General features: G+C 39.0%; 3 protein-coding genes across 6 annotated transcripts in view; 1 reads left to right on the forward strand and 2 right to left on the reverse strand.

The window, feature by feature from the left end:
* Positions 1 to 3,801, forward strand: LOC121893731 (cytidine deaminase-like). Its single transcript, XM_042405713.1, has 4 exons — positions 1 to 177; positions 2,359 to 2,470; positions 2,977 to 3,034; positions 3,325 to 3,801. The coding sequence occupies exons 1-4, from the start codon at positions 9 to 11 to the stop codon at positions 3,445 to 3,447; spliced, it is 462 nt and encodes a 153-aa protein (XP_042261647.1). The 5' UTR covers positions 1 to 8; the 3' UTR covers positions 3,448 to 3,801.
* Positions 3,789 to 21,438, reverse strand: part of dnajc16l (DnaJ (Hsp40) homolog, subfamily C, member 16 like) — a 24,637-nt gene continuing 6,987 nt past the window's right edge. The window contains exons 1-16 of one of the 3 annotated variants that reach the window (XM_042405709.1): positions 13,314 to 13,806; positions 13,023 to 13,089; positions 12,684 to 12,829; positions 11,975 to 12,150; positions 10,486 to 10,670; positions 9,976 to 10,080; positions 9,687 to 9,845; positions 9,432 to 9,562; positions 9,050 to 9,227; positions 8,368 to 8,550; positions 8,184 to 8,260; positions 7,481 to 7,561; positions 6,692 to 6,781; positions 6,236 to 6,406; positions 5,391 to 5,896; positions 3,789 to 5,231 (exon numbers count right to left, since the gene is read on the reverse strand). In XM_042405709.1, the coding sequence (XP_042261643.1) occupies positions 5,398 to 5,896; positions 6,236 to 6,406; positions 6,692 to 6,781; positions 7,481 to 7,561; positions 8,184 to 8,260; positions 8,368 to 8,550; positions 9,050 to 9,227; positions 9,432 to 9,562; positions 9,687 to 9,845; positions 9,976 to 10,080; positions 10,486 to 10,670; positions 11,975 to 12,150; positions 12,684 to 12,829; positions 13,023 to 13,089; positions 13,314 to 13,501 (2,436 nt within the window). In that variant the 5' untranslated portion in view covers positions 13,502 to 13,806 and the 3' untranslated portion in view covers positions 3,789 to 5,231; positions 5,391 to 5,397. Of the gene's footprint in view, positions 5,897 to 6,235; positions 6,407 to 6,691; positions 6,782 to 7,480; positions 7,562 to 8,183; positions 8,261 to 8,367; positions 8,551 to 9,049; positions 9,228 to 9,431; positions 9,563 to 9,686; positions 9,846 to 9,975; positions 10,081 to 10,485; positions 10,671 to 11,974; positions 12,151 to 12,683; positions 12,830 to 13,022; positions 13,090 to 13,313; positions 13,807 to 21,438 lie in introns of those variants that run through there. The other 2 variants (XM_042405710.1, XM_042405708.1) reach the window with 2 other exon arrangements.
* LOC121893730 lies at positions 15,223 to 19,903 on the reverse strand. 2 transcript variants are annotated; one of them, XM_042405712.1, is made up of 7 exons: positions 19,737 to 19,903; positions 19,234 to 19,420; positions 18,102 to 18,162; positions 17,673 to 17,801; positions 17,418 to 17,483; positions 16,718 to 16,780; positions 15,223 to 16,390 (listed from the first exon to the last, which is right to left on the reverse strand). In XM_042405712.1, exons 2-7 carry the CDS (start codon positions 19,234 to 19,236, stop codon positions 16,041 to 16,043), a joined length of 672 nt encoding a protein of 223 aa, XP_042261646.1. In that variant the 5' UTR covers positions 19,237 to 19,420; positions 19,737 to 19,903; the 3' UTR covers positions 15,223 to 16,040. The 2 variants fall into 2 exon arrangements, with proteins under 2 accessions (XP_042261646.1, XP_042261645.1); XM_042405711.1 differs by having other exon boundaries at positions 17,673 to 17,819.

The raw sequence follows: 21,438 nt of genomic DNA on the forward strand, positions 1-21,438 counted from the left end.
GCGCAAATATGGATAAAGTGCAGACCAGTGGAAAGGTGATGCATTTTAATGACCCCCAGGAAACAGTTAAAAAGCTGATCAACCAGTCCCAGCATGCAAAGGAGCAAGCCTACTGCCCCTACAGCAAATTCAGAGTGGGAGCTGCTCTCCTGACCCTCGATGACCACATGTTTACAGGTAAGGCTCATGTGAGACTTAACCCACAGACTGTTAGGGTCTGGGTTAGAGTAAATATTTGGTGTGAGGTTTAAAATTTGGTTTAGGGTGAACAGGAAATCAAGTTTTACTTAATATGCTTTTTCTAAATTCTTTAAATTCTTATGCAAACTACTATATCAAGTTGTTTGTCATCATCAGCAATTAGACTTGAAAGAGTCATGTAAATCCAAAAAGAAGTGCTGTAAAAGTTAATTAAATTGTTCACTAACAGCAGCAACAAATAACCAGTGACATGACAAGCCTGTTCTTGTCATGTCACTGACAAGAACAGGTTATCATTTGAGATAATCTGAGATGCGGGGGAAGTAACAGAATTGACTGTAATCTGATATTTTAGATTTTTTTAAAGTAAGAGGACAATGATCAGTATATATATGTGTATAACAGTATATAGTTATACACACATAAAGAGCCTGACTCTTGTGTGTTTACTGTTTACTGGATTTGTTGACATGCCTTATTTTTTGGACTTATTTTTCCTTTTTTTCCTGACTTCTACTTTTTTTTGAACCAATAAACTACTTAACTATAAATCTGAGACCAAAATTAATATTTAAAAATAACATATCATAGACTGTCATAATAAAATAAATGTATAGAAACCTGTAGGTAATGTGCTGCTCTGTAACTCGCTGCTGGAAGGTTTTCAAACCTCACCTGAGATCCTGTCCTTCTTTCAGTTTGTGTATTTAGGCGACCCAACTCAAGAGTTTCATGACAGAGCCACAGTGATGCTCAAATCTTTAAATCATCTCAAAAACCTCTATTTGTATTATTTTTCATTCAACTCCTGACCTCATGGCTGGATCTTTCACTATGACATCAGAGTTCACCTGAGAGGCTGCAGCTCACCTGTCTGTGTGTCTGTGTGCTGCTCAGGCTGCTGCTGACAGGATTTTTGTAATAAAATGATGCCTGACAGTCACAAACAGATCAGTTGGACAAGCTGTGGCTAATTTAGCTTATAAATAATGTTCATGTCTTGATGACACATATGCAATAATAACTCTGCTCTTGATATACTCATAGAAAAACAGAGAGATGGTATTAAATAGTAGTTATGTCTCCCTCTAATTTAAAAGATTAATGTTTGGATTGATTACAGAACAGTTTATTAACTAAGCTCAACTGTTACTGACACTTTGGTTCTTCTTAAACAAGCGGCAAGACTGTTTGAGATCGGAAAAAATACTTTTCTCGTTGCATCACTGGCACTGTACACAATGCCAGGGACGTCAAATCATTCTCTATTTTTAGGCAAAGACATAACTTTCCTCTCCGTGTTGCTGGAATCTACAAAGTTTAGCGAGTCACGTGTCCCTCAGAAGAAATGTGTGGGGGCCAAATGCCTGGCAAATAGCTGCAAGTACAAAGACCCGTTTAGTAACTGTTTGACCAGGAGAGGAGTAAATAGACAACTTCTGTCGTGGTGAAAAGGCCTCTTTTCTTTTTTCAGATATAATCTTTATTCTAAATCAATTTTTTAAATCAAATATGATCATTTTTCTAATGTGATGATTTAATTTTACGGTAGCAAATGCACTACAAAGAGCCGTTGACTATAAATAAATGTTTCCTGGTGAAGAAGAATACCTTTTAGGAGCAGACTTAATCATCAATAGAGAACACACATTTGGTTTGGAGACTTGATAATCAAATGACGTCTGAGACAACTCTTCGATCAAACATATGCCAATTTTGTGTCCTTTCCACCTCCTGACCTCTACTGATCTGACCCCTCCCGACTTTCCCCTGGAAAACCTGGATCTTGTATGTAAATGCCCTCCCCTCCTATCTCTTGTTACCATTTGTTGGTCACCCTCCTGACCTCTACTGATCTGACCCCTCCCGACTTGAACCTGGCAAACCTTGATCTTGTATGTAAATGCCCCCCCCTCCTATCTTTGGTTCACCAATTGTTGGTCACTACTTTGATCCTTACTATAGCTTTTGTTCACCATTTTGTGCTTTGATCTTTACTGTATAAAGTCTCTCCATTTCTTCTGCCCTGGGTCAGTCTACTGTATCAGACCAGCTCTGTGTCAGTAAGCTCACCGCATTTCCGGAATGCTATTAAACCACTTCCACCACAGCAAACTTTGAACAAGGACTGAGTGTATTTTCTTCAACACTGGGCAGGTTGCAATGTGGAGAATGCGTGTTACAACCTGGGGATCTGTGCTGAGAGGAACGCTATTTCGAAGGCAGTGTCAGAAGGCTACAGAAGTTTCAAGGCCATTGCCATTGCCAGGTTAGTTCTGTTTTTCTTGTAAGATGCCAGACCTGTCTGCCCCACCCTGTCACAGTCATAATTCCTGTATTAACAAACCATGACTCTTTGTGGTTTCCGTTTGCACATCACCAGACAGAAAAAATGGACTCATAGGAAAACTGAAAACTGAAACCATTTTTGCTCATGTTTTTGCTTCGATCTGTTCATCAAAAGTTTGCCAAATATAACACAGGGTGAAGACATGTTGTGAAAACAGAAAATTTTCCATAAGAATGAGAAAATCTACAATATAATTACAACGACATCAGTCTAAAACACTCAACAGAGGCTACAAGGTCTTCGTGTTCAACATTAAGAGATTTCTCCTGATGTACACCTCCAGCCACATAATCACTATTCATATCCTATTTTAAAAGACAGACCTCTTTTTTTTATCTTTATGAACTATTGCACATTTAGTTTGTTTCAAAATCAAACTGCAGATATTGTTTCTCTGCTACATTATTTTCATATTGTCTTTGCAGTGACTTGAATGACCAGTTCATCTCCCCGTGTGGTGGCTGCAGGCAGTTCATGAGAGAGGTATTCTGGCTTGGTGTAGCTTTTCATTCTGTAATGTTTATATAATAATAAACTTCTAAACTAATACAGTTTTAGACCAATGTAGTTTTAAGTTGGAGGTTTGGTTTCCGAGAAACTGGTGGTAAATGTTTAATTACACCCACCAGCACTTGTGTGAGTAATGAATATCACATGCTAGTTTCTTAATAACAGTCTTCAGATTTGTCATGGCCACACACAAGCAATGAGAAGGAATGTTTTTAGAAGAGGATTTAGCTATTTGTTATATTTTCTTTTTTATCCCCTCACAGTTTGGATTATGTTGGGACGTATACCTGTCAAAGCCTGACGGCACCTACCAGAAGAAGACTGTGAACGAGTTGTTGCCAGTCTCGTTCGGCCCTGATGATTTGTCCATGAAGAACGTGCCATAATTAGTGCTGAACCTGTATTCTAGTTCAAAAAACACACAAGTGTTAATACCATAATTTGAACTTGTCAAGTACTGTGCTTAATGCACGTGCTGAACATTGTGTTTAGCAGTAGTTTGTTTTATGGCAAATGTTTGTTGTATTATCTGCTGATTGGAAAAAATGTCACATTTAACCTTACTTTACGTCTACTTTAATATTAATAAGACATCAAGATAATGCCCATACTATTAGCTGGAAAATTCATTGTACCTTAGTGATCTATTCATTTGCATTAACATATTGAATGCTGTATTGTTGTAGTTAAAAATATGTATTAGTTTAAAGAATGGAAATGACAAATATCCAAGCAGGTCACACATTTTAATAAATAAACTGTTTTAAAAGGAGATTCTTTCCAAATGTTTCATCTCTTACAGTTGGATATGGATATAAATGAAGTTCAAATGCCATAAAAAAAATCATTATTACAGTGTACTGCAAATATTATTTGTTGAGCAGGAAATGATTCAATTACAGACGAAGGACAAAACAGAGTAGGTGAAACATTTAAGTTGCCAGTGCAAATTCACTATACATTTATTAGAGATTTTAGGTCTACTTATTCCATGCATTAATATTTACAGTGGTTTAAGGGCTTAAAAGGGCAAGTACGACATGGTGGATGTATCGTTTCTCCCTGATTCAGACAATAATGACAAGAACTTAAAAATATGTGAAATATGCCCCCAAAAAAAGAAGCAACCACAAAACAAAAAAAGGCAGATTTCAACATTCTAGGTCCCATTTACCCAAAATGATATTTCATGTCATCACAGTTCAAAATTCCCTAAAACAAAACAGCAGCAAATACATGGCAACTTGGTCTGAGCTGCACTGGAAAACATTAGGGAGAACCCTCTTTATTCATTAATCCTTTAAAAATGTTCTGAAATGTGAGTTTTATTACTGTATATGAAATAAGTCTATTATTGCTGCTTACCATGCTGTGAAATTCTGTATGCCTTTAAGCCTGGAATTTTAAAAAAGTAGTGTCAGATCTAACTGTAAAGAAAGGTCCTTAAAATAACATAATTTATCTATAGATTCAGTGCAAAAAGCTCAGTTTTCTAGCCTTTATTCTTATTAACCTGCTTCCAAAGAAAGCCCATGTGGAGATCTGATGACATAAAGCAGAATTCTCCAACAGAAGGAAACAATGATGATGGTCAAACTCAATGATAGAAGACTGTCAAGTGTAAAGATGTGTTCAGGCTCTAAACTATTTCAGAGGCTCCAAGTGGTTCAAATGACTTTGATGACGTGTCTGCTAAAGTTGAGCAAGAAAATGTGCGCTTATCTCGAGTTGCATGAGTTCATTTCATAATCGTTAAGACGAGAGTGAGGGAATTAACACAAGTACCGGTGTTGAGCTGCAGCACACACATACAGGGAATTACTCCACACACACACACTAACTACAGCTAATGTTTGTACTATCATGTCATGTCTGTTGGCTGTGAAAACACCCCAGCAGTCACATGTGTGTAAAAAGTAAAGATTTACTTGCCCTGCAATCAGAGCACAGAGTGTGTATGTGCATCAGGAGAAACTTCATCTGTCTTTGCTGTTTTCCTCCTTCTGTCTCGGCACATTCATGAAGCGGCGTCATGCAGCTCAGACTTTGCCTTTGCCTCAATAAGTGTTCATCTCAGATATTTAACATGCACACAGATTCATTAGGTTCATTCATCAGGTTACTGGCAGCACACTACTTGAAGCCATCAATTTTCATGTGACCACGCTATCTAAAAGATAAAATGAGACAATCTGTAAACAGGTTGCAACAGTTCAGTGCAGAAACCTACCTGTGCCAAAGAGAACTAACTGCAGTTTTCTTGCTAAAGAACTTAATCAGGAGGCAAGACCATGTAGTGTAATAGCTACCAATCGTACACAGTTCTTACTTTGACCTCAGCTCTCTGTGGAAGAGTTGTTAGCAGCTTCACCGAGAGAGGGCCAGGCAGGGACCTGCAATCTAAGTAGGGTACCCTCCATTAGCCTCTCCATCCACAGTCCAAGCCTGTCAAGCTTATGGTGGACTTCTATGCTAGTGGCCCTGCTGGAGCCTCTCTTGGCTGCGGACCCGTCCTCCCTGGAATGGGAGCGAGATCGAGAGTGGGAGCTGGACCTGGACCTGGAGCGGGACTTTCTCCTGCTGTCAGAGGAGAACGAAGTCTCGGATGAGGAAGAGGCGTCGCTGGGATCATCCCCTGTGAAGACGGGTCTAAAGAGGCAAAAGTATTTCTTGTAGCCATTGAGGGCCAGGACGTGGCCAGTGTAGTCTGAAGACTCCTCATCGTCATCTGAATGGCCCTCGCTCTGCGCAACGTCAGAGGTTGAGCGAAGGAGTGACGGCATCCAGTGGCGGTGCTTATCAGCGTTGAGGAAGGAGAAGTGGAGGGTCTGAGTCCTGTAGTGGCAGAGGGGTTTGGGATTAATAGGTAGAACGAGCAAATGCTCAATGAAAAATATGCAATCAGGGCATCTTAGTGGACCAGATACATACTTAATAATAATAATAATACTTAGTAAATGATGTTTATAATAACTCCATTATTTAGCCTTAGTTCTGTGATTTAAATGCAAGTTATTACAATATCACTAAAGCGAATAGACACAAAATTACAAAGATTAACAAGCTCTGAACAACAAACAAAACTTAAAACTATTAATTAAAACCTCCACAATACTGATGCACAGTTCTTATTAAGGCCTTTAATTTCCTAACATGTGCATTGCTGAGACTTACCCAGAGAACGAGAAAACCTCCTTGGCAAATTTCCTGAGCAGGGCATTCTTGGAGGCGTTGGTGAGCACCAGTACGACATTGATATGGCCAGGCCTCAGCTTCACCAGGTTACTAGTGTACGTGATGTCTGTCAGCTCTGTCACCTCCACAAAGTCCTTCTTGGGAGGACGGCTGTATGGACCAATGACAAGCGGGAATTATTACAATTATTTCTTCTTTACTCTACTGATCCTGGAAAATCCCTGGCAAATGTACACAAACAGTAATTCAATGAACACTATTCATGCAGCAGCTGTGAAGATAATGTTCTTTGGTGTTCTTGCTTTCTTTCCAATTCCCCTAACTTGATGAGTAAAGCAGATTTTCCATGTGAAATGGGATTTTGGTGGTTCTGCTGTGACCTTTATTGAAAGTATTCTGTATCCATCTTGTGTTTGCTTCATGTCACTACATTACCCTGAGGTAGAAGCTCTACTTGATGCTTCTTCCTGAGTTTGCGGTTTTTCCTTTGGCTTTGACGCCCGGGGTTTGCTCTCACCTGGCTCGCTGAAAATACACCACAGAAAAGAGAATCAAAAGTCAAAACTAGAAACAATCATATACGTAGAATTAGAAAACAAATAAGATGAATAAATCTCTACATTGTAGACATTTTTAATTAAAGCTGGAGTGCAGGACTTTTGTCTCCCCCCTATGGCAGTGAGAGTAATTACAAACACTGTTGATGCGCTTATGTTATGGACTCTGCTGTAGCCTACTCCGTCACTTCTGTTGCAGCTGTAAAACAGTAGATGAATTGTTTTGAGTGTCACACAACCCCCCAAAAAAAGACTCGTTTCACTATCGGGATTTGATTCATTCAGTCCAATAACATTTGGAAAGTCTAGAAGAGCCACTCGATTCAATTATTTTATCCCCATTCAAGTTAGCAGAGAGCTAACTGGAAGTTAGCCGGTTCAGCTTGCGGAAGACTCTGGTGCACACACTCTGCCCATAAGAGCATGTGCAGTATCCATTCATCTGGCCAGGGTGGGAATGTCAAACCTGACACCAGATTAAAAACTCTGTATACTGTAAAATACAGAGATTTACCTGGAAGTGACAGGCTTAATCAGCATTGTGTGAACTAATTTGACAAGGGCTTGAATGTAACGGATGTTCATTTATATGTAAAAGTTCCGTGCTGCAGGTTTAAAGTATATGGTTACAACGTGTCAGACTGAAAAAGGACCATGCCTCTCTCACCTGAAGGCCTGGATGATGACGGTGCCGAAAAGAATGAAGAGAGCCGAGAAAATCAGCGACAGGATGGGCATCATCTCTCTCCTTGAGGAAAGACACATTAAAATCGTAATATTATTGTTCATGTCCACGACTTCTAAACAACTGGGAACACATTAGACAGTGAAAAGATTAAATAAAAAGTTATGTGCCCTAACAAATGTTACAATTTTACAGACTGTCTCAACAAAAGATGTGTTTTGCATTATTACTAACAGGAAGCGATGTGCATTTATTATACAGCATACCCAAAGTGATCTCTGGAAATAGCTTTGCTAGATCACAAAATACTAATTTGTTCATCATTACTGAAAAGCACATGATTAAACTCTCTTTAACATGCTCCATGTTATCTTCACTATTAATAAATACTGCTGGCAGCAGAAACATGTAGGAGAAAAACCACAGCAGCCCACTGAACCAATAACCTTGATCCTTGAAGTCTCCATGTAGCCTGTTTAGCCTACATGTGCATCTCAATTGTGATGGGACACACTGAGTAGGTACCTACAGAGCCCCCACCAGGTGGGTATGACAATATCTTGATGCAGAAACATGACTCAGCTTTTCATACATATCAAAAATATCAGTAAAAGTACACCACCATGTCTGTCTTTCGCTTTTTTGCACTAAATGCTGCAGACTTCCTGGATGAGTGTTGTCTTACCAGTTTGAGTAGAGAAGGTCATCGTATATTTGAAGGATGTAATCGTACGCAGCATTCATCCACTGAATGAGAAACATCTGGTGGGAGGTCAAAAATGAAACAGAAAACTGAGATTAATCCACAAAATGCTCTAGTTCAAACTTCACAGTCAGACTGACGTGTACGAGTCTGTGGTCTCTCTTACAGGGGCCATCTCGTTGTTGAGTTCTGGCAGAGTGGCGTCTGAGCTCAGGTAGGTGGGATCTTTCTGAAGTAGCTCCAGCTGTTCATGTAAGCGGTACTTGTCTTCTTCACTGCCATTCCAGCCACCACTCATAGAGCGGTACAGGACCTTACCAGCCTGACTCCGCCTCTCCAGAATCACCACCTGTCAGTGGTGTTGAAAAACACTTTTTCATTTTTTTTTACTGCAAATTGAGGCTATGCAGCCTTTCAGAATGCACATATCAGTAATCTGACACATATCACTTTCTGAACATTTTGTGTTCATCTGATACAACCTCCATTTTGGTTTGTTCTGGATAAAAAAAGGTTTATCAGCAAATGAACTTTGTCCTCAAAGTTTGTTTAGAGTGGAGGATAGAAAATTCTATTTTTTTTCCCAGATAGCTTAATTTGTACCATACTCATGATTTTAGGAATATGTTGGTGAGTTTGTGTACAAGACAAACACATGATTAATGCAAATAGAACTAAAAATTGTACTTTTATTTAATGTTAATTTTCCACAACCCTGTTTAGAGAGGTGTTTTATGAATGTGAAATTTTTGCCATAAAAATGTTTATTTGTGACCTTTATAACAAAATTCGGTTTGCTTCCCTGTATGTTTGGAACAGCCGTTAGCACATGCGCCTCTGCCACTGACCTGAGGTGAGAGTGCAGCCTGGTTGTGAAGCAGCGCCTGACAAAGAGGCTGCTGATGACGCTGATAGACGTATGCAAACCGCAGCACCTCTTTTGCGTTAGCTGAGGCGAAGTCCAGGAAGGCCTTATTGCCCGGAAGAAAGGTCTGGTCCTCACCTGTGATCAGCAGCACACAGTACCTGCAAACCATTCAGCTCAGTTAACCCCTTACATTTGTCATAAAATGTTAGAATTCAAAGTCAGGCTTCCCTGGTTTTGCTTTCCCTTCTACATCAATTTTGCAGGAGTGGACAAGCAAAGAACAGGCATGACAGAAGGCTCCTCTGATACACAGGAGGTCAATTTAAGTGAGGGACTACAATCATTCTCATGTAATGTCTTACTTCCTCCGTCTGTGGAACTGCTTGACAGGACACAGCTCATCAAACAGCTGCTGGTTGACGAGTCGTGGCACCTGCAGGAACTTGTTGTTGGAGACAAATTCATCCATGATCTGCCGCTTCATCCCTCTGGCCTGTGAGAGAGGAAGGGCAGGGGATATACGGGTGGTAAAGCAAAAGTTGAAGTAGGAGAAGGGGTGTGCTAGAAAAATAGCAACATTAATGTAAAATTTTAAAATTGTATAATGTATAATGTACCTGGATGATGTCAACTGGCTTTTCTGTGTCCTCCTTAAACAGCAGCATGGTGGGGGCGTATGTGTTTATGTTGAACTGCTGCAGGAGCCGAATGTTGTGCGTTTCGCCCTGGTCCACATAGCCGAAACGAACATAGTCTCTGAAGGCAAACGCTGTTAACTGGATAATATATTATAAATATATTAAATTAAAGAAGACAAGTAGGTGTAAAAGAGGAAATTTCAAAGCAAATAGATTGCAAGTGGCATGCTTGGTATGGTGCATATCTGAGTTTGAATACATTAATTACCTTGTAGAGTAGGGGAACAACAGGGACTTGGTCAAACAAGAGAACGCTGGGTTTATTCTCCACATGCCAGTTATCCAGAAAAGCCAGATAGTTGTTATCTGTGATCTAGAAAAACAACAGAATTATTCACATTCACCATCATAAGTCGCTCCGTGTAAATGTCTATGGACATCATAATTACTGAAACTGAATACAAAACGTCCAGAATCTTAAAAAACCTTCTTCTACACAGCATTCATCATTATATTATATAGTATATACCATGCTTTCAGTAAATTCTAATATTCAGATCATTTCCTGAAATGGGGAATGAAATGAACCAAAACTAAACAACAACTTCTGAATCATACATATTATATATATATTTGTAAACTTAAATCAAGCCTGGATTTTCTTTATATGGTTAAAAATAATCACTGATCGGGTTTACATAAATTCCATTGAGAGTATCCGACTTAAAATTAATGAAAAGACTGCACACATGCAGTCATACTACATTTACGTTGTTACCTTTTCCACCAGCCTCTGGGGCAGCAGGTCTTCAATGAACTGTCGCAGGTGCTCTCGTACCACGGCCTGATGGAAGAAGGTCACTCTGCCGTTCACCAGCCCGATGATGGAAGGAGCGCGGTGAGCTCCCAGCTGGTTGGCCAGACGACGCTCATAACCCAGGTCCACAATGCCAATGCCCACACCTGGTGTAGAAGTAAAAAGGGAAACATGCTACTGTACCCGTAAAATATTACACAAATAACTATTCTATCTTAAGATCATTTATTTAGTTCAGCAAATAACCACTGTGCAGCTCTGGGACAAGAGAAAATCTCTGGAAAGAATCACTCCATGCTGTGGGATTTTTTATCAGTCTTTGAAATTAGTGAGGGACTGCCTAATGGATCAGGTTCATAAATTATGTGTGACAGTGACAGAGAAAACAAGCCATAGCTGGCTTTGAGACAACCAAAAAGAAAGGCTTTGAAACAAGTTTTGTTAAATTTTAAAGGGATATTTTGTTAAACACTTTGCATCTGAGTTAGGCAAAAGCTGCATTTGTCAATATAGAATTTTCAGCATCTTTCTGCTCATTGTTTTGATTTTAAGGCTCACACCGTTACAGTTTTGGTTCACTCTCACTGCTCTCCTCAACCTCATTTCCAGCTGCAGCATGCAGCATAATCAGACTCTTAGCTACCTGCCTGCCATCAAATGGCAGACAAAGTTAGCAACTAGTTGTTGAATATGGGGGGGAATTCAGCAAGTAAGCATCAAAATGGCTTTCTCGGGAGTTAGTGAAGACGAAAACAGAGTTAGGAGAGTGAACATTTCTCAACTGCAGGGTGACTTACATTTGCCAAGTCATCAGAAACACGATTGCAAATGAATGGTGATGCTGTTCATGTCAGCTGCATGTGTAAATAGGCAACTGTTTGCTAACACTTCATAAGGTGTGACATTCAGCTTGTTACCCCATTATGGAAACATTATGAGGATACATGCTGTTTAAAGCAAAAGCTACAACTCAACTAGAGTATTTTTTAGCTTTATGTACTGAGCTTCAGGATATATCTGGTTAAAATCTAAAAACGTCAATTTTTATAGATACAGAATCCAAATCCCACAGCTTATGACTGGTGTCTTTAGCATAGTAAAGCAATGGGTTACATTAGTATACAAGATATATTTCCAGTTGCCCGCCACTTAGCTATTATAGACTAAACATCAGCCTTAGTCTGAAGGGCACTGGGAACACTGCTAATTAGCAAAATTAACTTTAAATTCATCTCCAGTGCCAGACAATAGTTACATAGAGCTGAATGCCTCCCAACGGCTTCACTCTCTGTTCCAGGGAACCAAGAAGAACAAATAAACCCTTACAAATAATTAAAAGAAATGGCCCGCTATTTGTAAGCCATTCCTTTTAGGAAAAGCATCATTCCTTGTGGGAAGTGTGGGCGGGGGGAGGGGCAGAGTGATGGGAGTGTAGTGACAGCAGCCTTACCCAGTGGCTCCAGCTCCTGCACCGTCTCCTTCCACACAGGCTCAATGTGGATGCATGCAAAGCACCACTCAGAGGTCACTTTGATTAGGTATGGCCTCTTGTGGCTGTCTGGAAGGACGTCACTGTTAAACTGTGCATGGTGAAGCAGGTACTTGCTGTCTGCAAAGTCCCTGGACCTGGAGGAAGGTCGGAACCAGACAGTGAGCGTTTTTAAGACTTAAGACCTATAACTCCAATTTGTTCTCTGGTTCTACATCATGCTCCTTCTCTCAAAACAACTTATAAAAGACAATTCTACTAACATGTTAGTTTTAGAAAACTAACAAATTTTCTCTCCTTTTATTAAGATAGCACATAACATAGCACATCAAGGTTACCAATGATTATTACCAATCAATCTTTTTTTAAGTAACCATTTAGTAAAATGTTTCAAAAAGACAAGTTCCACTCTTAGGTTAGCAGAGCTCAATCAGGTGTCTTTAAATGTCTTATTTTATCTGACTGACAGGCAGAAATCCAAAACATAATAATCATGCTAATGATGTACACCTCTACCAATAGTGTCTTCACAAACATGTAACACTGGGACAATTCCCTTCAACCTAGGGATTCTGACAAAATAAAAGAGACTCTCATCAGTGTTTTCTCATTCTAAGTATTGTCTAACTAAGTATATAAGTGATAGACTACACATCTGAACTTGGTGTACCTGGGGAAATGGAAAAAAGACTCATCAAAGTAGAAGCTGTTGTGGAAGCTGCGGAAACCATGATGCTGTGACTGGCCGAAGGGCTGGTTTTCATCCATCTGTCCATAGCGGTCAAAGTTGGATCTTCGCTCCTCATTAGACAAAATCTGCATGCCAGAGAGAATAAAAGGTGAGAGGACAGTGCTATTAATCAAATGTTATAATAATCACTGAGAGACCATGATGAAGAAAGTGAAACTGACTGTCATATAGAAAGTGAGTGGCATCAGCTGGAGCTACAGTACTACATGATATGTTGTGATGCAGAGCACTGTGTGTGCCTGAGTGCATTTCACCCACCTCATATGACTTTGAGACTTTGATGAACATGTCCTCAGCGTTTGGGTCCTTGTTCTTATCTGGATGCCTGAAAAAGCCCATATAGGACACCACACATCAGCGCTGGGTCATGCAGGGTTTTAAAAAATGGGGTTATCTGTTAAATAGTCTACATTAGACCAGCTTGAGATGGGATACGTTATAACAAGCAATTGTTCGGGTGTCAAACGTGTACTGCAACTAAATGATGTTGATCTGCCACAGCTGATACGTGATGGCCTAGCTGTGGGACTTTTGATGTCAGTCACTCACCACTCTTTGGCAAGGTTCTTGTATGCCCTTTTGATTTCTGCTTGACTGGCACTCCTGCTGACACCCAGGATTTTATAAGGGTCATATTCAGAAGCTGTTTTCACCAAATGCTCACTCAAAATGAGCAAGAAGATGGCGAGCAGAGCTGGACATGTCCGAGGATGTCGACTGCTTCTTCTAACCGTCATCGCTTGTCTTCGTCCAACGTTAAAAGGAATTTATGCTAGTTAGCTACCGAGCTGCCCGGTAAAGTAATACTATAAAGCTATATAACGGATATATATGATAAGCTAAGAGCATACATTATCGGCTCTGTTGACTTAAAGAATGGTAAGTTTAGATATAGACGACATACTGCTATTTTACTACAATGATGAGGCCATTATTTGTCTAGCTAATGCTGGGCATTAACAAACCGTCAGTCATGTCTACAAGGAAATACAGCTTCCGGTTACGATTTTCAAAATAAATGATGAAGTAACTGAAAATAATAAATTAACAAGATTCATGTCTAATAATACAAATTAAAAAAAGTGTTTCACACAACATATATCCATCACTCTCCATTAGCCTCTCTATCCACAATCCAAGCCTGTCACGCTTGTGGTGGACTTCTATGCTGGTGGCCCTGCTGGAGCCTCTCTTGGGGTTGGTCCGTCCTCCCTGGAATGGGAGCGGGATCGAGACTGGAAGCTGGAACTGGACCTGGAGTGGGTCTAATAAGGCAAAAGCATTTCTAGTAGCCACTGAGGGCCAGGACGTGGGATGTAGCCGGGTGCGTCTATCGTTTTTCCCATGGATGCAGTTTAAATGAAACCATTGGAGGAAGTGAGCAAAACTCATATTATTTCTTTTGTTTAGAGGAATCCAAACTGAAAAAAATATCCATAGATGCTTTGAAAATGAATGGTAAACTTGTTAATGATCACAAAATGATAGCTTCCTTTTGTTCAGTATGAATTTTACAGCAAAGTTTATACTACAATTTTTTTTTAGAAGAAAAACCATCTCAACTTCTAAACTCCATTAAAAACTGCAAAGTAATTTCTTAAGATTATAAAGCACTTTGTGACAGCAAAATAACTCATGATGAAGTTCTGGATGCTATTCTAAGCCTTAAAAACAACAAATATCCGGGCAATGACGGACTCACTACAGAATTTTATGACATTTTCTAATGAACTGGCATCCTTTCTTTTTAATGTCTTTTCTGAAAGTATTGAACTTGGAGTATTACCACCTACACTAACACAAGGCCTTATTACCCTCATTCCAAAACCCAAAAAAGATTTGCATTTGATAGACAACTGGCGCCCTATCTGTTTACTCAATAATAACTACAAAGTACTGGCTTATTCTTGCTAATAGAATTAAGAAATCCTTAGCAACTATAATTGACGAATCACAATCTGGTTTTATGTCAAACAGGCATATTGCAAACAATATTGGATTGTTTTTCTATTTATTGGATTATTCTTAATTTATTAATGAAAATGGAGTTATCCTGTTTTGGATTTTTATAAGGCATTTGATTCCCCGGAACACTAATTTATTTATCAGTCACTTTACAAATTTGGTTTTGGTGACTGTTTTTGTAAATCTATCAAAACGCTTTACTCAAATGGTAATGCTTCAATTAAACTCAAACATGGTACCTCACCCCGTTTTCAATTATCTCGTGGTGTTCGTCAAGTCTCTTCTTATTTATTTTTACTTGATAGCTCCACTAACACTTTTTTTCTCACAAAAAATAATCTTATTGACAGAGAGATGCAGTAAATTAGCTATAATAAAAACTCAAACTGTTATATATCTATATATGCTTATCACAATCTAATATATGATAAAGATTGAGTATTTTTGTCATGACCTAGCTCTTTGGCCACAACAAACTGGAGACACACTATGATAAAGTTTTAACAAAAAGATATTTTATTAAACCAAAGTAAATTAACATGGCAATTAAGGATTAATGAGATATGGGGTATGGATGTCAGTATGGTCAGTGGTGTAAGTGTGCATGAGCTATGAATGTGGGTGTGTGTGTATTGTAAAGTGTGAAACAAGGTATAAGGATAACTAGGACAGCATAACTGAACCAAACCTAAAACGGGTGCCTATAGAGAAAAGGTGAGAGAGGGCTGCCTCAGCAGCAGCAGTAGCAGCAGCAGCGTGGCAAAGAGAGAGCAGACTGATATATCCAGCCCTCTTATATATCAATCAGGATGAGTTGATTCAGGTCATCCTCCTGACACACCTCTGCCACTCTGCCTCCTACACAGGAAAAGAAAAAACACACACAAGGGACCACAAGCAGAGTGGGAGGGGTTGTAATAATTATAATTAGCATTAATTGTGTTTATCCTACTTATCCTCAACTGACCTTGTCTGTCAGTGATTTCCCTCTGTTTTATTCAGTCTATAGTGGCCGAATAAACAAATAGACAAATAGACGACACAAAAATTTAGAAAAATATAAAAGCCAAAAGGTAACTAAGCTAACTAATCAATCCTCCTTTACAAACATACTGTGCACTTTGCAGTTAATACCAATTTTACTCAGTTTTTAAACTTTTAAGCTGTTAATATGAGTGAAAGTTGACTTTCAATGCTCCTCTACCCCCTCTCACTCCTCTCCTTAGAGGCAGGACGTTGAGAGAGGGGTGAGAGGGATAAAGTGGCGTCGAAACCCAACATCCTGCCTCCAAGGAAAGGGGGTAGAGTTCCTCAGTGTTTTTTGGCAAGGGTGGTGTTCAAAGCCACTGACGAACTAAAGCTGTGACGCCCAGCTGAAAAATGCCTCTTTGAGCCAGAACCTGACTTCCTGTGTGCCACAGCAGTAGGCTGGCAGCCAATCATCAGGCCTTGACATCTGGCAGCCTGCCTTAATGTGGCAGCCCTTTTGCTGATCAGGCTGCTGGATTTCCCGAAAGTGTGAATGGCTGACATTAGTTTTGAGGGTTTAGTCTTCGGGAGGTGATACTGCTTAGCCATTGCCACTAGCCCAGCAGTGAAGAGGAGATCCTGGCCACGTCTTTTCAAATTCTCCATCATGTCCTCCACAAGAGAGATATCACCTGAATGTGTGAAGGAAATAAGTTTGAATGATATGTTTATTTTTAAATTTTAAGTTGGCATTGTACATAAAGGAACAGTCCTCAAAAGTAAAAATTGCCATTATGCATGTTGCTCTCTGTTGAAGCTATGAGTGCTAGAATATGGTCTGTCTGTATGGTAGTCAGATGGTTTGAACAACTCTGCTTCTAGGCTGCACATCCTTCATATGAACTGCTTGTTCTAGATAGGAGAAGTTATTTGAAACAATCTTACTGTTTAAATAGACATCTTTGTTGTCAAAAGTACCAAATCACATGTGAACATAAACTTGCACATTCACAACTCACCTTCTTGTGGCCTGTCAGCAGCGGCACTTGTGGAGGGATGGGCCTGTTGTTCTGTCAGTGCACCTGTGAAGAGTAGTAGATGCTAATATTAAATCAATTATTAACATTTCTCAAAACTGCCCCTTTTCTGATGTAATGGTGAGAGGCAGAGAAAAGTCTAGTTAGAGACTTGATAAGTCAGACATGTTGGTTACTGTAACAGGTTTAAGGCTTTATGAGAATAATACAACAAAATACTGTACTCTTGTGTTACATATGTAGAACACGTATTAAGTAACAGTGAAGTCCGTGAGAGTTGAAATCCACAAAATAAAATGTCTCATGTATATATAATGTTTGTGGAGTGTGTGTGTGTGTGTGTGTGCATGTTTGCTGGTCAGTTGAAATGTTCATAACTAACAAGATTCCTGCAGTTGCTGTTGCTCCTGAGGTGTAGTACTTGGTTCAGGGGTGGCTCTTATTGATACAAAGAGATATATCCATTCTATGTATCTCACATGCTATCAGGGATGGACAGTAATTGAATAGAACTACTTTGTTAATCAGTAATTTTACTGCAGTCCACTATTCAGTTCTTACAAAATGTATGGAAATTACGACAAGGGCCACAGGTGCTGTTTGGATAAAACAGAATCTTGATATAAAATATATTTCCTCATTTTTTTTACTATTTTTGATGTCACTATTGTTTATTACTTACCCTTAAATGACTGATATGCTGGCTGAGTAAGCCTCAGGGGTTGTAAGAAGTCCAAAGAGATTGTTTCTATAAAACATAAGAGGGATCAACATTAACTATGGCATGACATTACTTGCACTGGCTACCAAATTCAGTGGCTTGGTGGCCTGATTGGCCACTTGAAATAAAATTAAGCGTCTCTCCCTTATTGTGTAATTTAAACTGAAAATGTTGGGAGTTTTACTATACCAGTTATTGTGAAAATATTGGCTTTACCTCCCAATGTTAGTTTGAGCAGTGCAGATATCCACCCGCACAGTGGCATCAAAACCAGTGTGGTCTCCCAATGAAGCCACCTCTTCATAATGGCAGACATGGTACCTGAATTGACTTGGTAACCAAAACCTACAAGTAGGAAACAAACTACTATTAATTAAAATCCAAAACATAATAAAATTGTCTGCCTTCACATATCTCATACCCATATCTTAGATATCTGATATTTAAGAAAAGTGATACTGTAACACTATCAACTACCATATCAACACAGTCACTATTATGGAGAATGACTATGACATTATTAGGAAAAATAAAGCATCTGGGTGATACGTAGGCTAAATGATCTAATACTGTAAGCTAACACAACGATTGTAATGAATGATATTCCTCATACTAAGTTACTGAGTGACAGATATTGTCAGATACCTTCAACTGCGGGTACTCCTCTATGTTGTCTTGTTTTGCTGAGCACACACGAAAACCAGGTCTGAAATAAAAGCAAAAAACATTTACGAAACCATCACAATACGGCAGGCCTAACTTAGCTACATCACTAATTCATTAGTTACGAACAATACCCAGCTAACGTAGGGTAAACGTCCCTATTAAGCCCACTTACCATATAAGCCCACTTGCAACTTCTGAGTCAAATGAAAAAAAATATATATATTTTTTGCTGAGTGATGTTTCTTCCAATGAAGCTGCTTGTTACTTAAACTACACTTTTTTGTTGTAAGCCAATCAGATTTGTCAATACTGAGTTATCAAAGCACATGTGTGACATGTGCCTGCTGATCCAGAAGAAGTTACAAAAAAACTGGTGATTTTGGTACCCTCAGAAGATAACATTTTTTGCATATTTCTACTACTACTGTTTTTGGTAAATACTCAATTGTTATCAAAATTTAAGTGATTAGTGTTTTAATTAAGACATATGTTAGAATATGAATTGAATTACAAATATTGTTTCTTTTGAAATCAAAATATGAGTTTTAGCATGCTGGCAAACAGACCACATGCTGCATCAATACAGTAGCTGCATAGTATGGTTCATTGCAATGACATAAAGCATGATAAGCATGTATAGTTTACATTTTTGTATGCAGTTTATATTATTATACTGTTAAATAGATAATAAATGTATATGTTTATCTTTATTTATTTTTTAATTAATATTTTTACCCACTGTCTGGGGTGGATATAAATGAGTATAACTAATTATTTACATGAATACATTAGTATTCAGCCTGCAAACTGTTTTTCTTTCAGGCAGTCAGTCTTCAGAAACATCTACACTTTGAACCAGCTGTCTGGACCAGAAATTTTGGCCAATTTCAAATGCCAACAGCACACCATAGGATAGAGATACAGACAAAATGACAACGCATATTGAAAGATTAACTATTGATGAGTAACTTCCACTATAGTTTTGATTTTGTTCATAAATAGTTTTTTGACTACATTCCAAAGAAGACACGTTGGAAGTTTAGCTTTTTCTGCATTGACAACACAGCAAAATGGCTGGTCACACCTATTTCAAATACCATTTACGATTTACCATTTCGGATTGAAGTGGAGACCAATTGAAAATAGCTAAACTGGCTTGGAAAAATGATAGACGTGGCTGGTGTAGTCTGAAGATTCCTCATCGTCATCTGAATGGCCCTCGCTCTGCGCAACGTCAGAGGTTGAGCCAGTGGCGGTGCTTATCAGTGTTGAGGAAGGAGAAGTGGAGGGTCTGAGTCCTGTAGTGGCAGAGGGGTTTGGGATTAATAGGTAGAACAAGCAAATGCTCAATGAAAAATATGCAATCATCTTAGTGGACCAGATACATACTTAAGTAAATGATGTTTATATAACTCCATCATTTAGCCTTAGTTCTGTGATTTAAATGCAAGTTATTACAATATCACTAAAGTGACTAGACACAAAATTACAAAGATTAATACGCTCTGAACAACAAATAAAACTTTAAAACTATTAATTAAAACCTCCACAATACTGATGCACAGTTCTTATTAAGGCCTTTAATTTCCTAACATGTGCATTGCTGAAACTTACCCAGAGAACGAGAAAACCTCCTTAGCAAATTTCCTGAGCAGGGCATTCTTGGAGGCGTTGGTGAGCACCAATACGATATTGATGTGGCCAGGCCTCAGCTTCACCAGGTTACTGGTGTACGTGATGTCTGTCAGCTCTGTCACCTCCACAAAGTCCTTCTTGGGAGGACGGCTGTATGGACCAATGACAAGCAGGAATTATTACTATTATTTCTGTGGAGATTATAGAGATTATAGATTCAGTCCTCTATTTTTTTTCCCTTTTTTTTTTTTTTTTTTTTTTTTACAGTGTATGGAATCAAATAATAGTCATAAATATTGTGAGCTTGTGAAATGGTTTAGGTGTAATTAAATTTTGCAGCTGTAGAAATATTTTGTGCATGTGTGAAAAAATTTGTGCACATATATAATTTGCACGTGTAAAACGTTTTTGTAGCTGTAGAAATATTTTGTGTGTGTGTAATTAAAATTTGTGCAGGATTTTTTTTAACACTGAGGTTTCAGAAAGTCGGAGGGACCGACACAGATTCCCTACCTTTGCGTGCGACACCGACGTTACAACTACAAATTGCAAGTTATGAGTACGAAGTTTGACCCTGTTTGACATGTGAATCCGATTGGACAAACGCGTGGCAATCTGTTCAATCAGAGAGCAGATTCTTCCATTGCGTTCATCCCCCTTCCATAACCTAAGTGGATTTAATTGTACTTGAAGATGCTTTAAATATTAACGGTAAACATTAGATGTAATGTGCATTTAGCTTGTAGTTAGTTCGCTATTATTGTAAGGCAACGCAGTAGTCCAAATGTATATTTTCATGTTCAGGAAAGCTGCTTAATGTTCCCAGAATTGAACAGTAATGTAGCTTTTTGTTTGCAAATGTCCGCAAGCGTTACCAAAGTAGCAGCGTCAACGCTGGCAAGAACTTTTCAAACTGAAGGCAAACCAACTATAGCCCCTTTCACACAGCCCGTTCAAGGCGGGAATACTGCGCCCGTACCCCGCCTCGCTGTTCTGTATAATAGTACAAACATTGAGTAGGGGGCGGAGTTGCTTCGCCACTAAGCCGGCTACCGAGGTAGTCACAGAGCCCGATCGACTGTGTGTGTAAACAGGACAGCCGGCATGGCGGGACAGGGGGCTGCCGTTTTTGTGTTAGCCCCTATTCAGACCAAATCAGTCGGTGCGGCGTACAGCTGCAGGGTTGAGCAGAGGTGTGGGTGTGTTTGTGCCTCAGAACGCAACCGCGGGCACTTTATGAATGAATTGGTTGCCGGTAGCATCAGATTAAGCTAAAGTTAGCTAGTTAGTGTGATATATAGATATTATTTTAGTTGAGTGGCATTAAGTCACCAGCAGAGGTCCCCATCACTCACCATGAAGGTTATAACGTTGACACGGTTCTAAACAATAATAATAATTTAAAAATTACATTTTAAATTCATTACATCATTACAACATCATTACATGTTGCGTTACTGATTAAAATTTACTCTTCATGTAATACCAGCTATTAAAATAGACTACTACCAAATCATTTTTTAAAGCAAAGACTCGGAACATGTTAATTTTTTTATTGCAAGTCTGTGAAACATTTATGTGACATGGTGAACATGCATGCAAATGGTCACACACACCCATAAATATTATGTACATACACTGCCATGAATTAAGGACCATACACACGTGCACACATACACAT

This window comes from Thunnus maccoyii, chromosome 3 (genome assembly GCF_910596095.1).
Source record: "Thunnus maccoyii chromosome 3, fThuMac1.1, whole genome shotgun sequence".
Classification (NCBI taxonomy): domain Eukaryota; kingdom Metazoa; phylum Chordata; class Actinopteri; order Scombriformes; family Scombridae; genus Thunnus; species Thunnus maccoyii.

Bases quoted from the DNA above. Each gene is read 5' to 3' on its own strand.
- LOC121893730 (XM_042405711.1), bottom strand. The intron at 16,781-17,417 runs GTAAGTAATAAA...TACTCTTCACAG, and splicing joins AGCATATCAGTCATTTAAGG to GTGCACTGACAGAACAACAG. The intron at 16,391-16,717 runs GTGAGTTGTGAA...TCACACATTCAG, and splicing joins TGCTGACAGGCCACAAGAAG to GTGATATCTCTCTTGTGGAG.
- LOC121893731 (XM_042405713.1), top strand. From the start codon at position 9: ATGGATAAAGTGCAGACCAGTGGAAAGGTGATGCATTTTAATGACCCC. The intron at 2,471-2,976 runs GTTAGTTCTGTT...TTGTCTTTGCAG, and splicing joins AAGGCCATTGCCATTGCCAG to TGACTTGAATGACCAGTTCA. The intron at 3,035-3,324 runs GTATTCTGGCTT...ATCCCCTCACAG, and splicing joins GCAGGCAGTTCATGAGAGAG to TTTGGATTATGTTGGGACGT.